The sequence below is a fragment of the Schistocerca gregaria genome, chromosome 5 (assembly GCF_023897955.1).
Source record: "Schistocerca gregaria isolate iqSchGreg1 chromosome 5, iqSchGreg1.2, whole genome shotgun sequence".
Taxonomy (NCBI): Eukaryota; Metazoa; Arthropoda; class Insecta; order Orthoptera; family Acrididae; genus Schistocerca; species Schistocerca gregaria.
In genome coordinates this window covers 127,994,775-128,013,784 of record NC_064924.1, presented here as the reverse complement: position 1 = coordinate 128,013,784, position 19,010 = coordinate 127,994,775, and the positions used below count along the sequence as shown (strand labels likewise).

The following is a 19,010-nucleotide window of genomic DNA, read 5'->3' as shown; positions in this document are numbered from 1 at the left end:
TGGTGCGATGGTGTCTTTCCATCGCAATGGCAGGAGAGCACCATCATTCCTGTGCCCGGTAAAAACCTGCTTGATGTAGATAGCTATTGGCCCATCAGCCTCACAGATGTTCTTCGTAAGCTGCTGGAACATAAGGTATGTCGGTGGTTCGGTTGGGTCCTGGGGTCAGGTGGCCTACTGGCTCCATGTGAGGGCAGCTTCTCCCAGGGTTGCTCTACCATCGATTATCTTGTGTCCCTAGAGTCTGCCATTCAAACAGCCTTTCCAGACAGCAACACCTGGTTGCTGTCTCTTTTTACTTACGTAAAGCATACAACATGACATGGTGACATCATATCCTTGCTACATTGTATGAGTGGGGTCTCTGGGGCCTGCTCCCTATTTTTTTTATCCAAACCTTCCTGTCGCGCCATACTTTCCATGTCCAAGTAATTGACTCCCATAGTTCCATCCATATCCAGTAGAATGGAGTCCTGCAGGGCTCTGTATTGAGTGACTCTTTATTTCTAGTGGCCATTAATGGTCTAGCAGCAGCTGTTGGGCCCTCCGTCTCACCTACTCTGTATGCAGACGACTTCTGCATTTCGTACTGCTGCTCTGGTACTGTTGTTGCAGTGTGTCGCCTACAGGAAGCCATCCACAAGGCGCAGTCAGCTTCCCGTTTCCAGCTGCAGAGTTGTGTATCATGCACTTCTGTCAGTGTCAAACCATTCATCTGGAACCAGAACTTTACCTTCATGACGATCCATCCACTGTAGTGGAGGTATATCAGTACTTAGGACTGATTTTCGACGCTCGATTGACTTGGCTTCCTTATCTTCATTAGCTTAAGCAGAAATGCTGGCAGCACCTCAATGCCCTCTGCTGCCTGAGCAACACCAATTGGGGTGCAGATCGCTCTACATTGCTGCGGCTCTACAGAGCCCTTGTCCAATCATGAATTGACTATGGGAGTGTGGTTTATGGTTCGGCAGCACCTTCAGCATTGCATTTACTCAACCCTGTGCGCCATTCAGGGTTAGACTAGCGACGAAGTTTCAGGACGAGTCTGGTGACCACTGTACTGATGGAGGTTGGGGTCCCTCCATTGCATATCAGATGTGCACAACTGCTCACCAGTTACATTGCACACATTCATAGTTCTCCTGAGCATCCGAATTACCATCTCCTTTTCCCACCCATGGCAGTTCATCTGCCTCATCGGTGGCCCAGGTCAGGACTAATGATTGCGGTTTGCTTGCAGTCCCTTCTCTCCAAACTGGAGTCCTTCTTGTTACTGCCGATCATGTATGCTTCCATGGTGTACACCTCGTCCGCACCTTCATCTGGACCTTTCACAAGACCCTAAGGACTCCATTAACCCTGCGACTCTCTGCTGTCACTTCCTCTCAATTCTTGACTTGTTCTGGGGCTCTGAAGTGGTTTACACGGACAGCTCGATGACTGATGGTCACGTAAGCTTTGCATATGTTCATGGAGGACATATTGAACAGAGTTGTGTTAAGTTATCTATATTACTACGTGGCTTACTTGGTTCATGGCACGCCATTCTGGGTGTAGGCTAATTTTATTTTCAATATTTCATTTAATAATTGATCAAATTAAAATTGTAATCATAATCTACCAATTAAAAAGTATTATGTTAACCTTAAACACAGTAAGAAAGGTACTGCAGTTAGAAACTGTGTATATGCTTTGTGCCTTGAGGCAGCATAACTCACTGTGCACGAATACAATGGCTGCATTCGTCCAATATTTGCAAATAAAAGCAATTAAAGACTTGCAACAAAATTTTACACATACTTTCAAACTTACGAAACATTTTCTTGCTGACATTCCCAACAAAATGATGACAGGGAAACAAGTTTATAGCTGCATCAGCTATAATGTTTCAATTTATTACTCATTTCCTATAAATTTCATTTAGAGCTTATTTTGCAGACAATATTCATATATATCACTGAATATACCTGAAAAATTGTCATTGTACAAGCAATTCCAGTATATAACACATTAACTCATTTGTACAATAGGCAGAAGTTTTCATAACGTGATACATGTAAACAGGTTGTCACTACAAAGAGCTGCCGGGCACGATTTCTCTGGTGTTTTCAGCATATATTTGTAATTTTGTTTTTGCATTGTGTGGCTGGAGTCAACCCAAAGAAATGCTGCTTAAGACGTCACCTGGTGTAGATACAAGACAGTGAGCTGTTTACCATTACAAACTAAATGATTTTTAACATGGAATTCATAAAGTGGGGCCAGATTGTCTTGGGCAATACAGATTTATCTGTATGTATTAACAGGGCCATAAACATAGAGAATAAGCATTACTTCATGCATTGAATTGGCTTGTAACATTTCATTTCAGAAATAACGTTGTTTGTAACGAGAAACAAACTGACTTCATTCACAGTATTTGGTTGGGTTGATTCCAGCTACACATTGCAAAAATAAAATGGCAAAAATCTGCCAAAATACCAGAGAAGAGGCGTGTTACGACTCTTTATGAGGGACACCCTGTATATATTTAGTCCAGATCACATTTCAGACTTCATACCTGAACCTGCCTTCATAAATTGTCTGATTCCAATTGGAAGCCTTCAGGCTGCAGAAGGTACTACAGTGTAATTTTTCTGTTTCCAGTTGCCATACGATCTCCAGGAAGAACATCTCCAAACCGTGGCCGCACGATGAAGGAGTACGAGGAACAACTTGGTCATCTTCAGAAGGAAAACTTCAATCTGAAGCTCCGAATATATTTTCTGGAGGAGCGAATGGACCATATGAGTGGATCAGATGACAAAGAACAAATTGTTAAAGAAAATATAGAATTAAAAGTAAGAATCAGTTTTATGACATTAAATATAATAGTCATAAGAACATATGGAAACTTTAATTTAAATTTTAGCCCAAACTGAATAGTATCCACAGTTTTTAAAATATTTTGAACAATTTTGAATGTCGTCACTGGAATCCTACCATTCTTTTCAGTTTGTTTTTCTTTGCCTATTGAGCTGAGAGATTCACAGGGTACTGTTAATAAATTTGTTCATTGTAATATCAAATTTGAATCACAATGTGCTTGTGAGAACCAACTGCCTCGGAAGACTAAGTGTGACACCCTACAGCATGCTGATGGCTTCTGCACAACAGTGTGGTGATCCATTTGACCTAGAGATTTGGTTCCTATTGAACTTTTCTTGCCCCCCTCCCCAGAAATTTGTGCTCGAAAGAACACTCTCAAGTGATACTTGATGATCAGTAAATGTATTCAAATAAAAATAAGTATATTATAACCAAATAATGGAAAAATCTAGGATGGAATGTAACACTATTATGAAAAGGAAAGTTGGTACTCACCATACAGCGGAGATGTTGAGTCGCTGGTAGGCACAACAAAAATACTGTCACAAATAAAGCTTTCGGCCCTTAGAGCCATCGTCAGAAATAGACGACACGCACAAACTCAGGTTGCACACATGACTGCAGTCTCAGTCAAATTTAGCCACACTTATCCTGGGATACGTTGCTGTTCACTGTAAAGATGTATGTTGACTTCCAGATAGGCACAACTAAAAGATTGTTACACATTGAGATTTTGACCAAAGCTTTCTGCAGAAAGGAAAACGCACAATCAAGCACACTTCACACACACAGTCTGCTGTCTCCGACTGCTCCTAGCCAGTGTGTTGCACCTGTGTTGTGTCGTGTGTGTGCATTCTTGCTTCTCCCCACCCGAAGCTTTTGCCGAAAGCTCAATGTTTAACAGTCTTTTCTTTGTAGCTGTCTGCAACTCAGCTTTTCATCTTCATTGTGAATAGCAATCCATCCTATTGCAAATGATGTTGATATTTCAACGTGGACTACCCATTGCTCATATAAATTTAAGTAAATTGCACTGAAGACTTATTGAGCACGTTAGACTTTGGTAAAGAACTGCAGTGCGACACAAAAGTGAAATTCTTCAGAATGTGTTTGACATGACATACAAATAAAGCCATAATTGTTGGCCCAAGCTTAACTAATACTACCAGAATGCCTGCAATGTTTGTGTGTATCACACAAACATTATTAAATGAAATGGGGGGAAAATACGAAAGAACCACCAGCTTAGTGTATCATTAAAAAACCACTTGACACAAGGACAAAGACAAGAATATTGTGCAATAACACCAACTGAACAAAATTAATAACAAATAACTCTAAACAAAGGATATAGCAAATAAAACTTTGATAACCCAGGCAGATATGTACAATACCACAGATTTATTTATAAGGAACAATATTTTTTAATGAATTTATCAGGAACAAAAAGATAAATTTGATAAACACATTCAGAAGCAGTAAACACATTTACAGAAAACATTGAAGCTAGGAATCACAACCCTTCACCATCAGTTAAAATATCTTAAAGCAGATGTCCCTAAAAGTGCATATGTCATTTCCTCCAGTGTACCTATGTACTATCTAGCTAGAAATTGTTAGTAAGCTATAACCATATGAGAGAGTGTGTAACCTTGATGAACACTGCAAAATGCATGAAAACATAAGCATCGCATTTGCAGCAACCTAAATAACTATATATATATATATATATATATATAGCAGAGGATAAAAGTTTGGCAGCTTGTTTGTCTGTTGTGCAGTTTTTACACAAAAATACTACTGTCCGGTATGGAGGACATGAACCATTCAGCTCCCATGGTTAAAACAGTACGGATGGAAAAAAAAATATAGACTCTATAAAAGACATACTTCTATGGGAAACACTACAGAATGAAAAGCTGAAAAGAAACAAAGAGAGTTTAAATTCCATAATGCTTTGTACCTATAGACTGACAGATATTCTACACATGACCATCCCAGTATCAAGAATAATGAGCAAACATCTTCACTAACCAAATAGTTTATCTCACAGTAAAAAATGTGGTGCAATGGGAACACCTAAAACAAAATTCATAAGGAAAAAAAAAGCTAGTACCTCTAGTGTATCATTTACTTTCTCAATAAATTTCTAATGTGTCAAACACATCTAGGAGTTGCTTATTTGTTAAATTTATGGTATAAATTGTCTGACCAATTATGAACCTCAGATCTGTAGCACAAAAAATATAGAAAACTTTCTTTTAAATAATAGAATCATTTCATTAATAAACATTAGTGGGAGATAATCCATAATTTGAGTTATTTACTAATTAATTAGGTTATTTTTGGCTATAGCCAAATTTTCCAAGTTTAATTTCACCAGATTGAGTAAGAGAACTACCAGTAACGTAGCCAGTCACTGCGCTGCCCAAGGTTTTTTGTTTGATGGCATTAATCTCTAATTCATGAATCAAATTCCACAAGACCATAGCTAGTGAGAAGAAGCCAGTGCTCATTTTAACATAGCTATTTCATTGAGGCTTCCATCCCCCACATACAGAGGGTGCCAACAGGTTGCAGTTCAGTGTGTGGCTATACGTCCTCATCTAACAAACTGATAGCATGCAGTCTTGGGCACTCTTCTGTTCATTGGAAACTTAGCTGAATAATTAATCTGAAAGCATAACTCACCATGCCTCACTCTGTTCATGTTAGATTTTGATGGAGACAAGTGTTCCTGTATACAACAAAGAAGTTGGTGCACATGTTTGTCAGGTGATGGCTATCAGAGGAAGTCGGGAACTCCTCCGTGCATTAAGCCATGATTTGTGAAACATCAATTTTACCAGCTGTGTCTTGGTTTTATTAGTAATTCACTGTAACAAAAAGATATATTGCCATTGCCCTTGCGGTAACTACCATAGCTCTTTCCAACTACTTCTGCTTTGGGAAGCTTATTTACATTGTGGTAAGTGTTCTTCATGCAGAACTAGGCAGTGGTTAGAAACTATGACAGTTGTGCTATCTACCTTACCAGCACTAGAGACAGACCCTGTTTTCTAGTAGTGATTAAAATTTACTGTTAGTGGATTCCCTTGACTCCGTAAGAAGCAGTAGCCTATTGTCATTGTTTCCCTTTCTGTTTCAGTCAAACTTTATGGTGGAGAATAAAACTGTATTATTTTCCGGAGTTGAACATGACTGTTACTCAGCAACCATATACTAGTTTCAACATACGGTCATACAGTTAACAGATTGCACATAACTAGTAGGTACACTGATCTAGGTTTTGACACTTACTAAGAGTGTCTCCATCAGAATGAAATTTTGCTAAAATGTATAAAATAATACACAGGTACGACAAAAAACTCATTAATTGAGATGACAGTTTTCATGGCATAAAAAGGTTACTTGCATAAAGTAACATTGCTAAAAAGCAAAGGTCAGAATTTAGAGCAGCTATGCTGCAGTCAAAAGTGATGCAAAACATTCTAGCTTTTGCCACATGTGGATAGCTGGGAACATGATCACACTGATCGGCCCAGTATCTTAAATTGCTGTCATGAAACGATAAGAGTTGCGCCATCTGTCAGGTGTGAACAGTACAATGTGCCCACTTGAAACTTTATATCAGAAATAATTGGAAAAAAAGACAGAGTATTTTAAAAACAAAATATAAAGAATGAGAGCTCAATGTCTTTTTGAAAATAACCAGTAGTCAAGCAGTTTTAGTGTAATAGAGCCATTTGTTTACAGAAATTACAATTACTTAAAGGATGGAATGACATTGTAAATTTTTTTCTAACAGCTGTATAGTATGGAAAATATTTGCACAAAGGTAACTTCAGCAGTGCACAGATATGAGATTAGCAGAAAATGGTGTTTCAGAACCAGAAGCAGGGAAAATGTAGTAAAAAAAATAGAGGAATCGAAGTTCTGTGAGCAGTAGATTGAAACCATTAAAAAAATTTTTGTTACATAGTTGTAACTGTTGACTCAGGACGAGGCCGTTGTTCTTAGAAATATGCTTGAATATCTCCAGCTCTTCAAGTACATTGTGTCTGTGACCTTTCTTTTCTCTATGTAAAATGCAAATTTCTATGCATTTTGGTTTGTGTCCAGAAATTGGCAGATGATCAGCCAAGGTGGAATTGTGTACATTAGTACCTCTCTTTCCCAACAAATGTTCCTTGTCCTTGACACTAAAAGACCTTCCATTTTTGTCGTATATAATAAACAGGACATGTATCACAAGTGATTTTATACACTACTGAATTGTGTATCGGAGCAACTGTGGACTTGAGATTGTGAATGGGTGTTTTTTGCAAGTTATTGAAAACGACCAATTTTGTATGAAATAGGGCCTAATACGCAATTGAGATCATTTTTGTAGCACTGCTTCATAAAGTGGTCACTTTAGCACCAGTTTTGACTTTGAAAATCTTGTCACCTAATGTGGGATCATAGCCATTATTAACTGCAGTAGTTTTGATTATGTTCATCTCTTCATTAAGCTTGTCAGCTGACAAAGGTAGAGAGAGTGCACAATAAATGGCTGAATGGAAAAATGCTTTTTTATGAGAATTACGGTGACTGAACTAGTAGGCACAATTTGGTCTGATTAGTGGCTTTACGAAAAATACCGAAAGTAAGTCTGTTGTTTGTCAATAGCAATACTGAGGTCTAAGTAATTAAGCTGATGTTAGTTATTTACTAACTCGCAAGTGAATCTTATTCCCCCCCCCTCCATGAAAACTATTAAAAATTTCAAACAAATGCTTAATTCCTTTCTGGGAATCACTGCATATGATCAAAATGTCATCTACGTAGCGAGTATAAGACAAAATACTAAGATCAGCAGCTGAAAATACTGGCCAAGATGCCTGCCGGTGGGTTACCCATTGCCAGGCCATTGGGCTGATATAACTTCCCATTTAAAACAAAATAGTTGTATTTTGGTACTATTTGATTTGTAGCAAACGAATTAGATCAGTGATTTGCAGATCAAAAGTATGTTCTCTAAAAGTATGTTAAGTTTTTTTCCTGACAATGTCAATGGTTGTTGAAACAGGTACATTAGTACATAGGTTTGTAATGTCTAATGAAAACGATTTAGTGTCTTGGCCACACTGCCGATCTTTACTTTTACTGAGTAGATTTTGTCTATTGTCTACAATAATAATTTCGAAAAACAAAGTATTTTTTTATTTGTTCATAAAGAAACCTTGCTAACTCATGGTATGCACTCTTCATACTGATCACAATCAACCACATCGGATGGTGACTTTTATTTTGGGGCCCAGGATTCACATTAAAAAGCCATTCTTCTTGAAACTGTTTGAGCAAATGCGTAATGATGTTAACGGGAAGCCTAATTTCTTTTTCAATCATGGGGCTGGATTCTCTTCTCTCTCTGAAACCATACTCTCCTCAAAAACTGTGAACAAATATGGGTCTTAAATTTTACAAAAACTACATAACAAAAAAATTTTTGTCAATAGTTTCAATCCACCACTTGTGGAATTTTGATTCCCCTATTTTTTACTGTAGTTTCCCTGCTTCTGGTTCCAAAACATTTTCTTCTATCGTTCTTTCCTTCATGTAATTGTAATTTCTGTAAACAGGTGGATCTATTACACTTAATCTGCTTGACTACTGTGTATTTTCAAAAAGATATTAAGCTCTTTCTTTATATTTTATTTTTAAAATTAACTGTCATTTTTTTCTGTTGTTATGATTCAAATGGACTCTTGTTACTATCTGCACCTGATAGGCAGCACAACTCGTATTAGTTTTTGTGGAAGCTATGTAAGCCACTGGACCAATCGGTGCGTTGTTGTTCCTAGCAGGCCACTTGTGGTAAAGGCTGAGATGTTTTATTTCACTTTTGACTTAAGCATAGCTGCCCTAAATCCTGACCATTGCTTTTTAGCAATGTTATTTTGTGTAAGTAACCTTTGTACATCATGAAAATTGTCATCTTCGTTAATATATTTTGGTCACACGTGATTTTGTATTTATTATTTTATAGGCTTTAGCAAAATTTCATTCTGATGAAGATACCTCTAGTAGGTGTTGAAATCTAGGTCAGTGTACCTACCTGCAACTGATTGACTGTATAATCCTATGTTGTAGTATTTTCTATATGTGTGAAGACTTACTTTGCCTGTTGTTGAATCCTATATCTGTGTGTTCCCTTCCTTTCTGCTGTGCATTTATCCCAGCCATTGTCATGTTCTGGAACAAAACCCTCACATGCTGTAAGTAACTGATGGCTCTGATTGCCCACTCATTCATGAAAGTGGCGAAATTGGACTGAGCAAAGGTGGACAATTTGTACGGGTGCTGATAACTGCTCAGTTGAGCACTCCACAAACCAAATCATCATCATCATCATCATCATCATCATCATCATCATCATCATCATCATCATCATCATCATTATTTGAATGCCCCCCCTTCCGGCCGAATTTTAGCTGATGGCATGTTTGTTTCCTCTTGCTAAGTTTTTGTTGATATGGACAAACAGATGTTCAGGGCGGAGCATTATGTCAAGCCGTGCCAATGAAAACAGCTATGTCTCTTTCGCGAAGAGAAGCAACCATCTCCCCAGGGAAGAAAAGTCATTGCTCAGATACACCGCCAGCAGACAAAACATACGTATGACACATTGCAAACACAGATGAGGATGAAAGCAAAGCAGTGTGTAATAATATTAAAGACCTTTTAAAATATATTAAAGGAAATGAGAATTTAACCTTCATGACATTTTAGTGCAGTAATTAGTGAAGGTATGGAACAAAATATAATTGAAGTCCATTCTGCGCGTGCAAAATGGGGGAGGAGGGGAAGAGTGTTAATAACATTTTTGGCTCGACGAAAGTTCATTATTGTGAATAAATGTTCTGAGAAGGCATTACTTAGATTAATAGATTGATTACATTTCAGTGAAACAAAGATCCAGGAATCTACCATAGTTAAGGACCTCAGGAGTTGTCTAGGTGCTGATATTGACAGTGATCACAATCTAACATGAATAAAATGCCTGTTGAAAATTGGAGAGAGTGTTTCAAATATTGGAGTCTAGGCAAGTTGAAAGAGCCATAAGTACAAGACTACCTGCAAAGAACTTCTGGCAGGAGAATACTTTCTTAGTTTTTTTGTGTGAAAAACTGATGTAATGCATGTAATGAACTCTACAGAAACAGTTCTTCAATTGAAAAACTCAAACATTCATACCTGACAATAAAGTGCTGAAATTAATGAATAAATAAAAAAAAAAAAATGTGAAGGTCCTAAAACTGAGCAGGAATAATACAGCCCACCTGGAAGATAAGTTAACCAGAAATGTAGAAAGCTGATGAAGAATAGATGGATGATACTTATCAAGAGATACATACAAAATTGAAACAGGGCAATATAGACAATGCACATTGGCAAATACAAAAACACTTCACGGAATGCAATGATTAAAGAAGATCATTGGGTGATAGAAGAAATTAGTGTAATTGAAAACAAACACACAATGCAAGATGATGAAAAAAGATATTCATCTTTTATTTCTGACTTTCAAAAGCTTTGCACAAACTTTCAAGCAACAGATGCCTAGGTACTGGTAACATATAGTGTATATATGTTGGAGTAATTAACATAATGCCATTCATTGTTGAAACCTGTATTTAATGGGGTGGTAAAAGGAAAATAAATTGCTGTAACAGACTAGTCTATGAATATATAGGGTGTCCCAGGAGAAATGGGTATTTGAAGCAAAAAGCTTCATAAGGACATTTTCCCTATTCCGAATGGCTTCTGAGATAAATATTTTTTCTGTATTATTTGATAAATTGACATTGTTTACAGTATACCACAGTAGTGTAGGGGAAATAAAGATGTAGAGGTTGGCATAGGGCAATTAGAAATTATCAGAAAGTGTACTAGAAAAAATTATCTAAGGTATAGAGCATGCATGTTGTGCAATATTTCCAATATTCTGTTGCTATCTTTGTGCAGACTAGTAGTACTGTATTTTAATTGTGTACTGTGGCACATTTTTGCTAGTGGCTGCAGTTTGATTTATTCAAGGAAAGTATTAAAAAAGTGACTTTAAATGTGTTCTGTGTTGGAAACCATTCAGAATAGGGCATGTGTCCATACAGAGTTTCTGGCTTCAAGTGCATGTTCCTGTAATATCCCTGAATATTAACCATTCCTCCTTAGACACCCTGTGTAAGATAATTGTTGATGGCATCTGATGCAGCAGTTAAGATGCAAAGAAGGGCAAAACTTCTGTGTCAAGTGAATTTGAGGAGCCTTGACAGAAACAACATAATAATGCAAACTGTGATGTCTGCTGTCTTGGGAGTGTTCTGTGTTGCATGCTTAGTGGCCTGACAGGAGGAAACACAAAAGAATTATGGCTACACACATTTCTCTCATACTGTTGTTGTTGTTGTTGTGGTCCTTAGACTGGTTTGATGATCTCTCCATGCTACTCTATCCTGTGTGCAAGCTTCTTCATCTCCCAGTACTTACTGCAACCTACATCCTTCTGAATGTGCTTAGTGTATTCATCTCTTGGTCACCCTCTACGATTTTTACCCTCCACGCTGCCCTCCAATGCTAAATTTGTGATCCCTCAGAACATGCCCTACCAACTAGTCCCTTCTTCTTGTCAAGCTGTGCCACACACTCCTCTTATCCCCTATTCTATTCAATACCTCCTCATTAGTTATGTGATCTACCCATATAATCTTCAGCATTATTCTGTAGCACCACATTTCGAAAGCTTCTATTCTCTTCTTGTCCATACTATTTATCATACACGTTTCACTTCCATACATGTCTACACTCCATACAAATACTTTCAAAAATGACTTCCTGACACTTAAATCTATACTCGATGTTAACAAATTTCTCTTCTTCAGAAACGCTTTCCTTGTCATTGCCAGTCTACATTTTATATCCTCTCTACTTTGACCATCATCAGTTACTTTACTCCCTAAATAGCAAAACTCCTTTACTACTTTGTCTCATTTCCTAATCTAATTCCCTCAGCATCATTCGACTACATTCCATGACCCTCATTTTGCTTTTGTTGATGACATCTTATATCCTCCAAGACACTGTCCATTCTGTTCAGCTGCTCTTCCAAGTCCTTTGCTATCTCTGACAGAATTAAAATGTCATTGGTGAACCTCAAAGTTTTTATTTCTTGTCCATGGATTTTAATACCTACACCAAATTTTCCTTTAGTTTCCTTTACTGCTTGCTCAATATACAGATTAAATAACATCAGGGAGAGGCTACAACCCTCTCTCACACCCTTCCCAACAACTGCTTCCCTTTCATGCCCTTCGACTCTTATAACTGCCATCTGGTTTCTGTACAAATTGTAAATAGCCTTTCGTTCCCTGTATTTTACCCCTGCCACCTTCAGAATTTGAAAGAGTATTCCAGTTAACATTGTCAAAATGTTAGTATCGTAGGTTTGCCTTTCCTTAATCTATTTTCTAAGATAAGGCGTAAGGTCAGTATTGCCTCACGTGTTCCAACATTTCTTCAGAATCCAAACTGATCATCCCCGAGGTCGGCATCTAGCCATTTTTCCATTCGTCTGTAAAGAATTCGCATTAGTATTTTGAGATGTGACTTATTAATCTGATAGTTCGGTAATTTTTACATCTGTCAACACTTGCTTTCTTTGGGATTGGAATTATTATATCCTTCTTGAAGTCTGAGGGTATTTCGCCTGTCTCATAAATCTTGCTCACCAGGTGGTAGAGTTTTGTCATGACTGGTTCTCCCAAGGCCGTCAGTAGTTCCAATGGAATGTTGTCTACTCCCGGGGCCTTGTTTAGACTCAGGTCTTTCAGTGCTGTGTCAAACTCTTCACGCAGTATCATGTCTCCCATTTCATCTTCATCTACATCCTCTTCCATTTCCATAATATTGTACTCAAGTACATCGCCCTTTTATAGACCCTCTATATACTCCTTCCACCTTTCTGCTTTCCCTTCTTTGCTTAGAACTGGGTTTCCATCTGAGCTCTTGATATTCGTACAAGTGGTTCTCTTTTCTCCAAAGGTCTTTTTAATTTTCCTGTAGGCAGTATCTATCTTACCCCTAGTGAGATAAGCCTCTACATCCTTACATTTGTCCTCTAGCCATCCCTGCTTAGTAGTTTTGCACTTCCTGTCAATCTCATTTTTGAGACGTCTGTATTCCTTTTTGCCTGCTTCATTTACTGTATTTTTATATTTTCTCCATTCATCAATTAAATTCAATACATCTTCTGTTACCCAAGGATTTCTACTAGCCCTCGTCTTTTTACCTACTTGATCCTATGCTGGCTTCACTACTTCATCCCTCAGAGCTACCCATTCTTCTTCTATTGTGTTTCTTTCCCTCATTCCTGTCAATTGTTCCCTTATGCTCTCCCTGAAACTCTGTACAACCTCTGGTTCTTTCAGTTTACCAGGTCCTATCTCCTTAAATTCCCACCTTTTTGCAGTTTCTTTAGTTTTAATCTACAGTTTATAACCAATAGATTGTGGTCAATCCACATCTGCTCCTGGAAATGTCTTAAAATGTAAAACCTGGTTCCTGACTCTCTGTCTTACCATTGTATAATCTGTCTGATACCTTTTAGTTTCTCCAGGATACTAAGGAACGAAACTGATGCACAAATAAAAATTTAAAACGATACTAACTAGCCCATGCTGAAGTTGTCATTGTAGATTGGATGATAATTTTGTATCTGTAGTGCGAAAGTGTGTACACATTTTATGTAGTCATAAAACACAAAAGCCTTTATATGCTTTTCCAGCTTTGAAGATTCTTTAAAGTGTGTCAGAAAAGGCAGTGGTTGTGGTGGTGGTGGTCCCTTCGAGCAAATATGTTGGGATGGCAAAGCTGCTCAGCTGTTCTTGTGCTACTGTCATGAGCACATACGGAAAGTGGTTGAAGGGTGGTGAGAGCGAAACTCGGCAACATGTTTTTGGATGTCCACGCCTCATCATTTCGGAGGCTATCTGACTCCATAAATCAGGATAGATGGCAATCTGTGCCAAATCTGATGACAGAGTTTTGTGCTGGGGCAAGTAAAACTGTTTTGGAGCATACCTTACAGAATCCATTGTGTAACATGGGGATCTGCGGCAGAAGTGTTGTATGCCTTGTTGACCCAGTGACATTGTCAATTGTGATTAGAGTGGCCACAGGATTATTGAGATTGGTTTGTGGATCAATAGAAACGTGCCCACTGTTTTGATAACGACAGTGTTTTCTTTTTACACCACGTCAATGGTCATGTCAGTATATGCTGTCATCCAGGCAAACGGCTGTTTGAAATGTGTACTATGCCATGGACATAGGCCATTGGAGGCAGTATTGCTATGTGGGATATTACCCTAGTCTGCCATGGGACCTGTGATAGTAATTGAAGGCATGAGAATTGTGGATATGTGAATGTTTTTGTGCACCACACGTTCCTCCATTCTTGATATCTTCTGTCTTCTTGCAGGATGACTGTTCATGGGCAAAGCCAGAATTGTGCTTCAGTAATTTGAGGAGTATAATATTGAACTTGCACCTGATGGAACACAACTCTGACACTGTCAAATGGCAACTCTGTGCCCACAAACAAATGGTCTGTAATTTAAGGCTTTTGCGTGACCTGTGCTTAGGCATCTGTGCCACATACCTCTGGAAACCTACCAAGGACTTGCTGAATCCATTTGACATGCTCTGCTATGTGGAGCAACATGTTATTAGGCATGTGGTAGTATTATTTTGGCTCATTAGTGTGTTTCTACGATATTCCACTGCTTACTGAAGATAGTCGCCAAAATGCATCTGTTTGACAATCTTGACATGCCTATTGTTAAAAGTAAAGATTACCAATATCTGTGCCATTATCAGTACTTTCCATTCTGGTAGTTTAGTAAAAGTTAACCGAATTATTCACTTTATGTGACTTAAAATCCTTACATATTAAATAGAGGAATAAACAAATTTCAAAATGTACTGTTTTGGGACAGTGTAACTGAAGCCAAAAAATAGTTGGACATCAGTAGGCTGCTCACAATATTGACTGTACAACGGGTATTTGTCTGAAATCATTCTTTTGTTTTTATTCGCCCCAAGAGTTTTTGTTGTCATAGCATATGAGAGTGAAACTTCCTGGCAGATTAAAACTGTGTGCCGGACCTAGACTCGAACTCGGGACCTTTGCCTTTCGCGGGCAAGTGCTCTACCATCTGAGCTACCCAAGCACGACTCGCGCCCCATCCTCACAGCTTTGCTTCTGCCAGTACCTTGTCTCCTACCTTCCAAACTTTACAGGAGCTAAGCCACGTCTCCGCAATATCCTTTCCTTCAATAGTGCTAGTTCTGCAAGTTTCGCAGGAGAGCTTCTGTAAAGTTCGTAAAGTAGGAGATGATGTACTGGCCGAAGTAAAGCTGTGAGGACGGGGTGTGAGTTGTGCTTGGGAAGCTCAGTTGGTAGAGCACTTGCCCGAGAAAGGCAAAGGTCCCGAGTTCGAGTCTTGGTCTGGCACACAGTTTTAATGTGCCAGGAAGTTTCATATCAGCGCACATTTTGCTGCAGAGTGAAAATCTCAAACTGGCATATGAGAATGTTATGTAGGGTGATGGTTTTATTCTATCATTTGCAACCCAGATCATACCAAATAATAGAGTCTAGGTCCAGTGCAGGGTTTCTTATTCTACGCAGAAATTTATAGTTACTTTCTGTTGTTAGGGGTGAGAAGGACTCGAAAATTCAAAACATACTTCGAAACAGTATGTTTTTGATAACGTCTCAAAATTTGTGTATTTGGAAATCCCCCATTAGCACTCCAAGAAACAACTCTATTACAAACGAGGTTATGTTCATACAGTACATAGTGATACGTACCTTTCAGTAGTTACCAGTTTGTTACAATAATATTATATCTGTAGTAAGATGTGGAAAGCTGACAAATAGTACTGGTGAAAATGTATCGTATTTTTCTAAATTGTCATTTACATAAAGTACTAACTTACCGTATTTGTTAACATAAATAGTGGACTGATGTTCTGGGTTACATAATGCAAGCTGAGTGTAATTAAAAATCGTTAGTAATCTGTAGCAGCAGTATAGTACTAGTAGTAGTAGTAGTAGTAGTAGTAGTAGTAGTATGTAGCAGCTGCAGTCAGTTCCACAAGAAAGTGTACACTGTTGTCTGTATGAAACAAAAGACACTATAATTAGTATATATTTACATGAAAATACATGTTATTACTAATTGTGCAGTTACTTAATAGTTTTAATCCAATCACCACCATTATCAGTTATAGCCTGGCAGCTCTTTGGCGTGCTTTTCACGAGATTTTCTGCATATTCTCTTGGTAATGATTTCCATATCATCCTGATTTTATATAATGCTGCTTCAAAGTATGTATTGGTTTTCTTTTAAGCTTTAATACACAACAAAACAGTTTGGATTAGTGTTGCATCCAGAGACATTGCAGGCCAATCCATCATGGGCATCCCATTCTCTTGTTTCCACACTGTAGAGACATCTATGTTGTTTTGGATCATTATACTCTTGAAGCACCCAGTTTGCCTCATTCGAACCAGATAGCTTCTTAACAGACCTCAGAAGGCAGTTTTGATAAATATTGCACATTTTTTCAGCATTTAAATTGGCTGTAAATAAGTACAAATAGCCAAACCAGCAACTGACAAAACAAAAGTGCATTGAAGTACAGATTCAAGATCACTACCAGAGATGTCACTGCAGACATTACATTTAACATTATGGTGAACACTTGCTTATTGAACTGACTGTACATCTGAGTTAAGGTATATCTCACTTTTTTCTAAAATCTGAAGGTTCTTTATTGTAATAGAAACTATAGAGGGAAGTTAGCAAATGTCTTGGTAATAAGATTATGATAATCATGACATAATAAAGAGAGATTCTTCTGCAGGTGAAATCAGAGACCTTGAGGAAGGAATTAGCAGATAAGCAGGAGTTGGTGTGCCAGGCAGCAAAAGCAGTGCAACTTATGGAGGAACAACATCAAATGAAGATCAAGCAATTGCAGCAAGACTTTGAAGAACAGAAGAAATCTTTTGAAAGGCATATTCTGGAGTTAGAGGATGTAAGTGAAGTGCGAGTCTGAGTCCACAAGGAAGATTTTAAGTATGAAAGATTATTTAATTCCTAGAAATGTAGTAGGCTCATGATAATTCCCTTAGGTGCTGGTTCAGCACAGGAATTCCACATAGATTTTTAAGAAGGTAGATATGGAACTTTTCCCAAGACCATTTGTGGCACTAAAGGCAACAATTGGGTAACACTTAGGTCTTGCAAGGACTATTTACCTTATTTTATTGATTTTTAGAAGTGTTATTCTGAGGATAAACTGTAAGTGTATATACTGATGGAGCCCGTTGATAAATCAGTCCATATGAAATAATGAGGCAGTTGATTACTAGGATTATACTTTTCTGCAAACTGCCTTACCAGTATATCCTGTAAACTAATTAATACTAATAACTGGACTTCAGACTATACATTTATGAAAAGTGGAATAAAATTACAGCATTTTAAATTTGAATCTTGAAAATTATTTAAACAGTATACCTAGAATTAAATTCTGCTTCAAGAATATGCTTTTTTTAATGCAGTTGTGCTGCAGAAAGAGGAGTCATACTGTCAGACGTGGCGTATCAGACAGCTTCTGACTGATTAAAAAAAAAAATTAAAAAAAATTGTGTTGATAAGAATCTGGCACAAACTAGCTCATCGATAACTGCGCTTCGAAGTGCATTGACATTCTTCCAATGTCATGATGTGGTTTAGGTACCAAAAATGAACCAAGTGTACATATGCAGTATTGTGATGTACACTCGATAGAGAGACTAAGTAGTGATTGGTTTCAACAAATCAAGAACTTAATTGACTGAACGAGGATTATTCTTACCTCTCGTTGAAAGACAGACCAGCTGGCTTACAACACATTCAGTTGACTATTTGATGTTTTTTGATTGAACTTGATTAGTTGCCAAAAGACATTGATGATTCTACTGTTGCACAATCGATTTTTAGTATAATTTGTTTCTAAATTTTAATTTGGTTTTTGATTTAACACACACACACAGACAGACAGACAGACAGACAGACAGACAGACAGACAGACAGACAGACAGAGAGACAGACAGAGAGAGAGAGAGAGAGAGAGAGAGAGAGAGAGAGAGAGAGAGAGAGAGAGAGAGAAGCAGACATATTTAAAGGCAAAGAGTAAGGACAGAGATGTCAGTCGAGGCGGAAGTGTGGAGGCAAAGAGGTTGTTGAAAGACAGGTGAGGTATGAGCGGCGGCAACTTGAAATTAGCGGAGGTTGAGGCCTGGCGGATATCGAGAAGAGAGGATATACTGAAGAGCAAGTTACCATCTCCGGAGTTCGGATAGGTTGGTGTTGGTGGGAAGTATCCAGATAACTCGGATGGTGTAACACAGTGCCAAGATGTGCTGGACGTGCACCAAGGCATGTTTAGCCACAGGGTGATCCTCATTACCAACAAACACTGTCTGCCTGTGTCCATTCATGCGAATGGACAGTTTGTTGCTGGTCATTCCCACATAGAAAGCGTCACAGTGTAGGCAGGTCAGTTGGTAAATCACGTGGGTGCTTTCACACGTGGCTCTGCCTTTGATCGTGTACAGCTTCTGGGTTACAGGACTGGAGTAGGTGGTGGTGGGAGGGTGCATAGGACAGGTTTTACACCGGGGGCGGTTACAAGGCTAGGAGCCAGAGGGTAGGGAAGGTGGTTTGGGGATTTCATAGGGATGAACCAAGAGGTTACGAAGGTTCATCACACAGAAACAAAAATTACTCATGGCACTAAGTGTGGAAATTACACAAATCTCAAACCAGTTTTTGGTTTATGTGGCTAAAAAAGCTGCAAATGGGTTTAATAAATAATAGTGTAATAAAAACACCATTTGCTTTCTACCTTAAATATGACATTTTTCTACCAAGAAAAGAATCCATTAAAAACCACTCATTTATACATAAAGGTTTGGTAGTTAATTTTATGAGAACACATTATTCTTGTGTAATTTAGTCCCAGACATTGTGACCCATTGA

At 38.2% G+C, this 19,010-nt stretch overlaps 1 protein-coding gene across 9 annotated transcripts in view; it reads left to right on the top strand.

The window, feature by feature from the left end:
* Window positions 1–19,010, top strand: part of LOC126273053 (centrosomin-like) — a 420,328-nt gene that overhangs the window by 281,411 nt on the left and 119,907 nt on the right. For all 9 annotated transcript variants that reach the window (XM_049976456.1, XM_049976455.1, XM_049976451.1 and 6 more), the window contains 2 exons: window positions 2,650–2,843; window positions 16,846–17,019. In XM_049976456.1, the coding sequence (XP_049832413.1) occupies window positions 2,650–2,843; window positions 16,846–17,019 (368 nt within the window). The remainder of the gene's footprint in view (window positions 1–2,649; window positions 2,844–16,845; window positions 17,020–19,010) is intronic.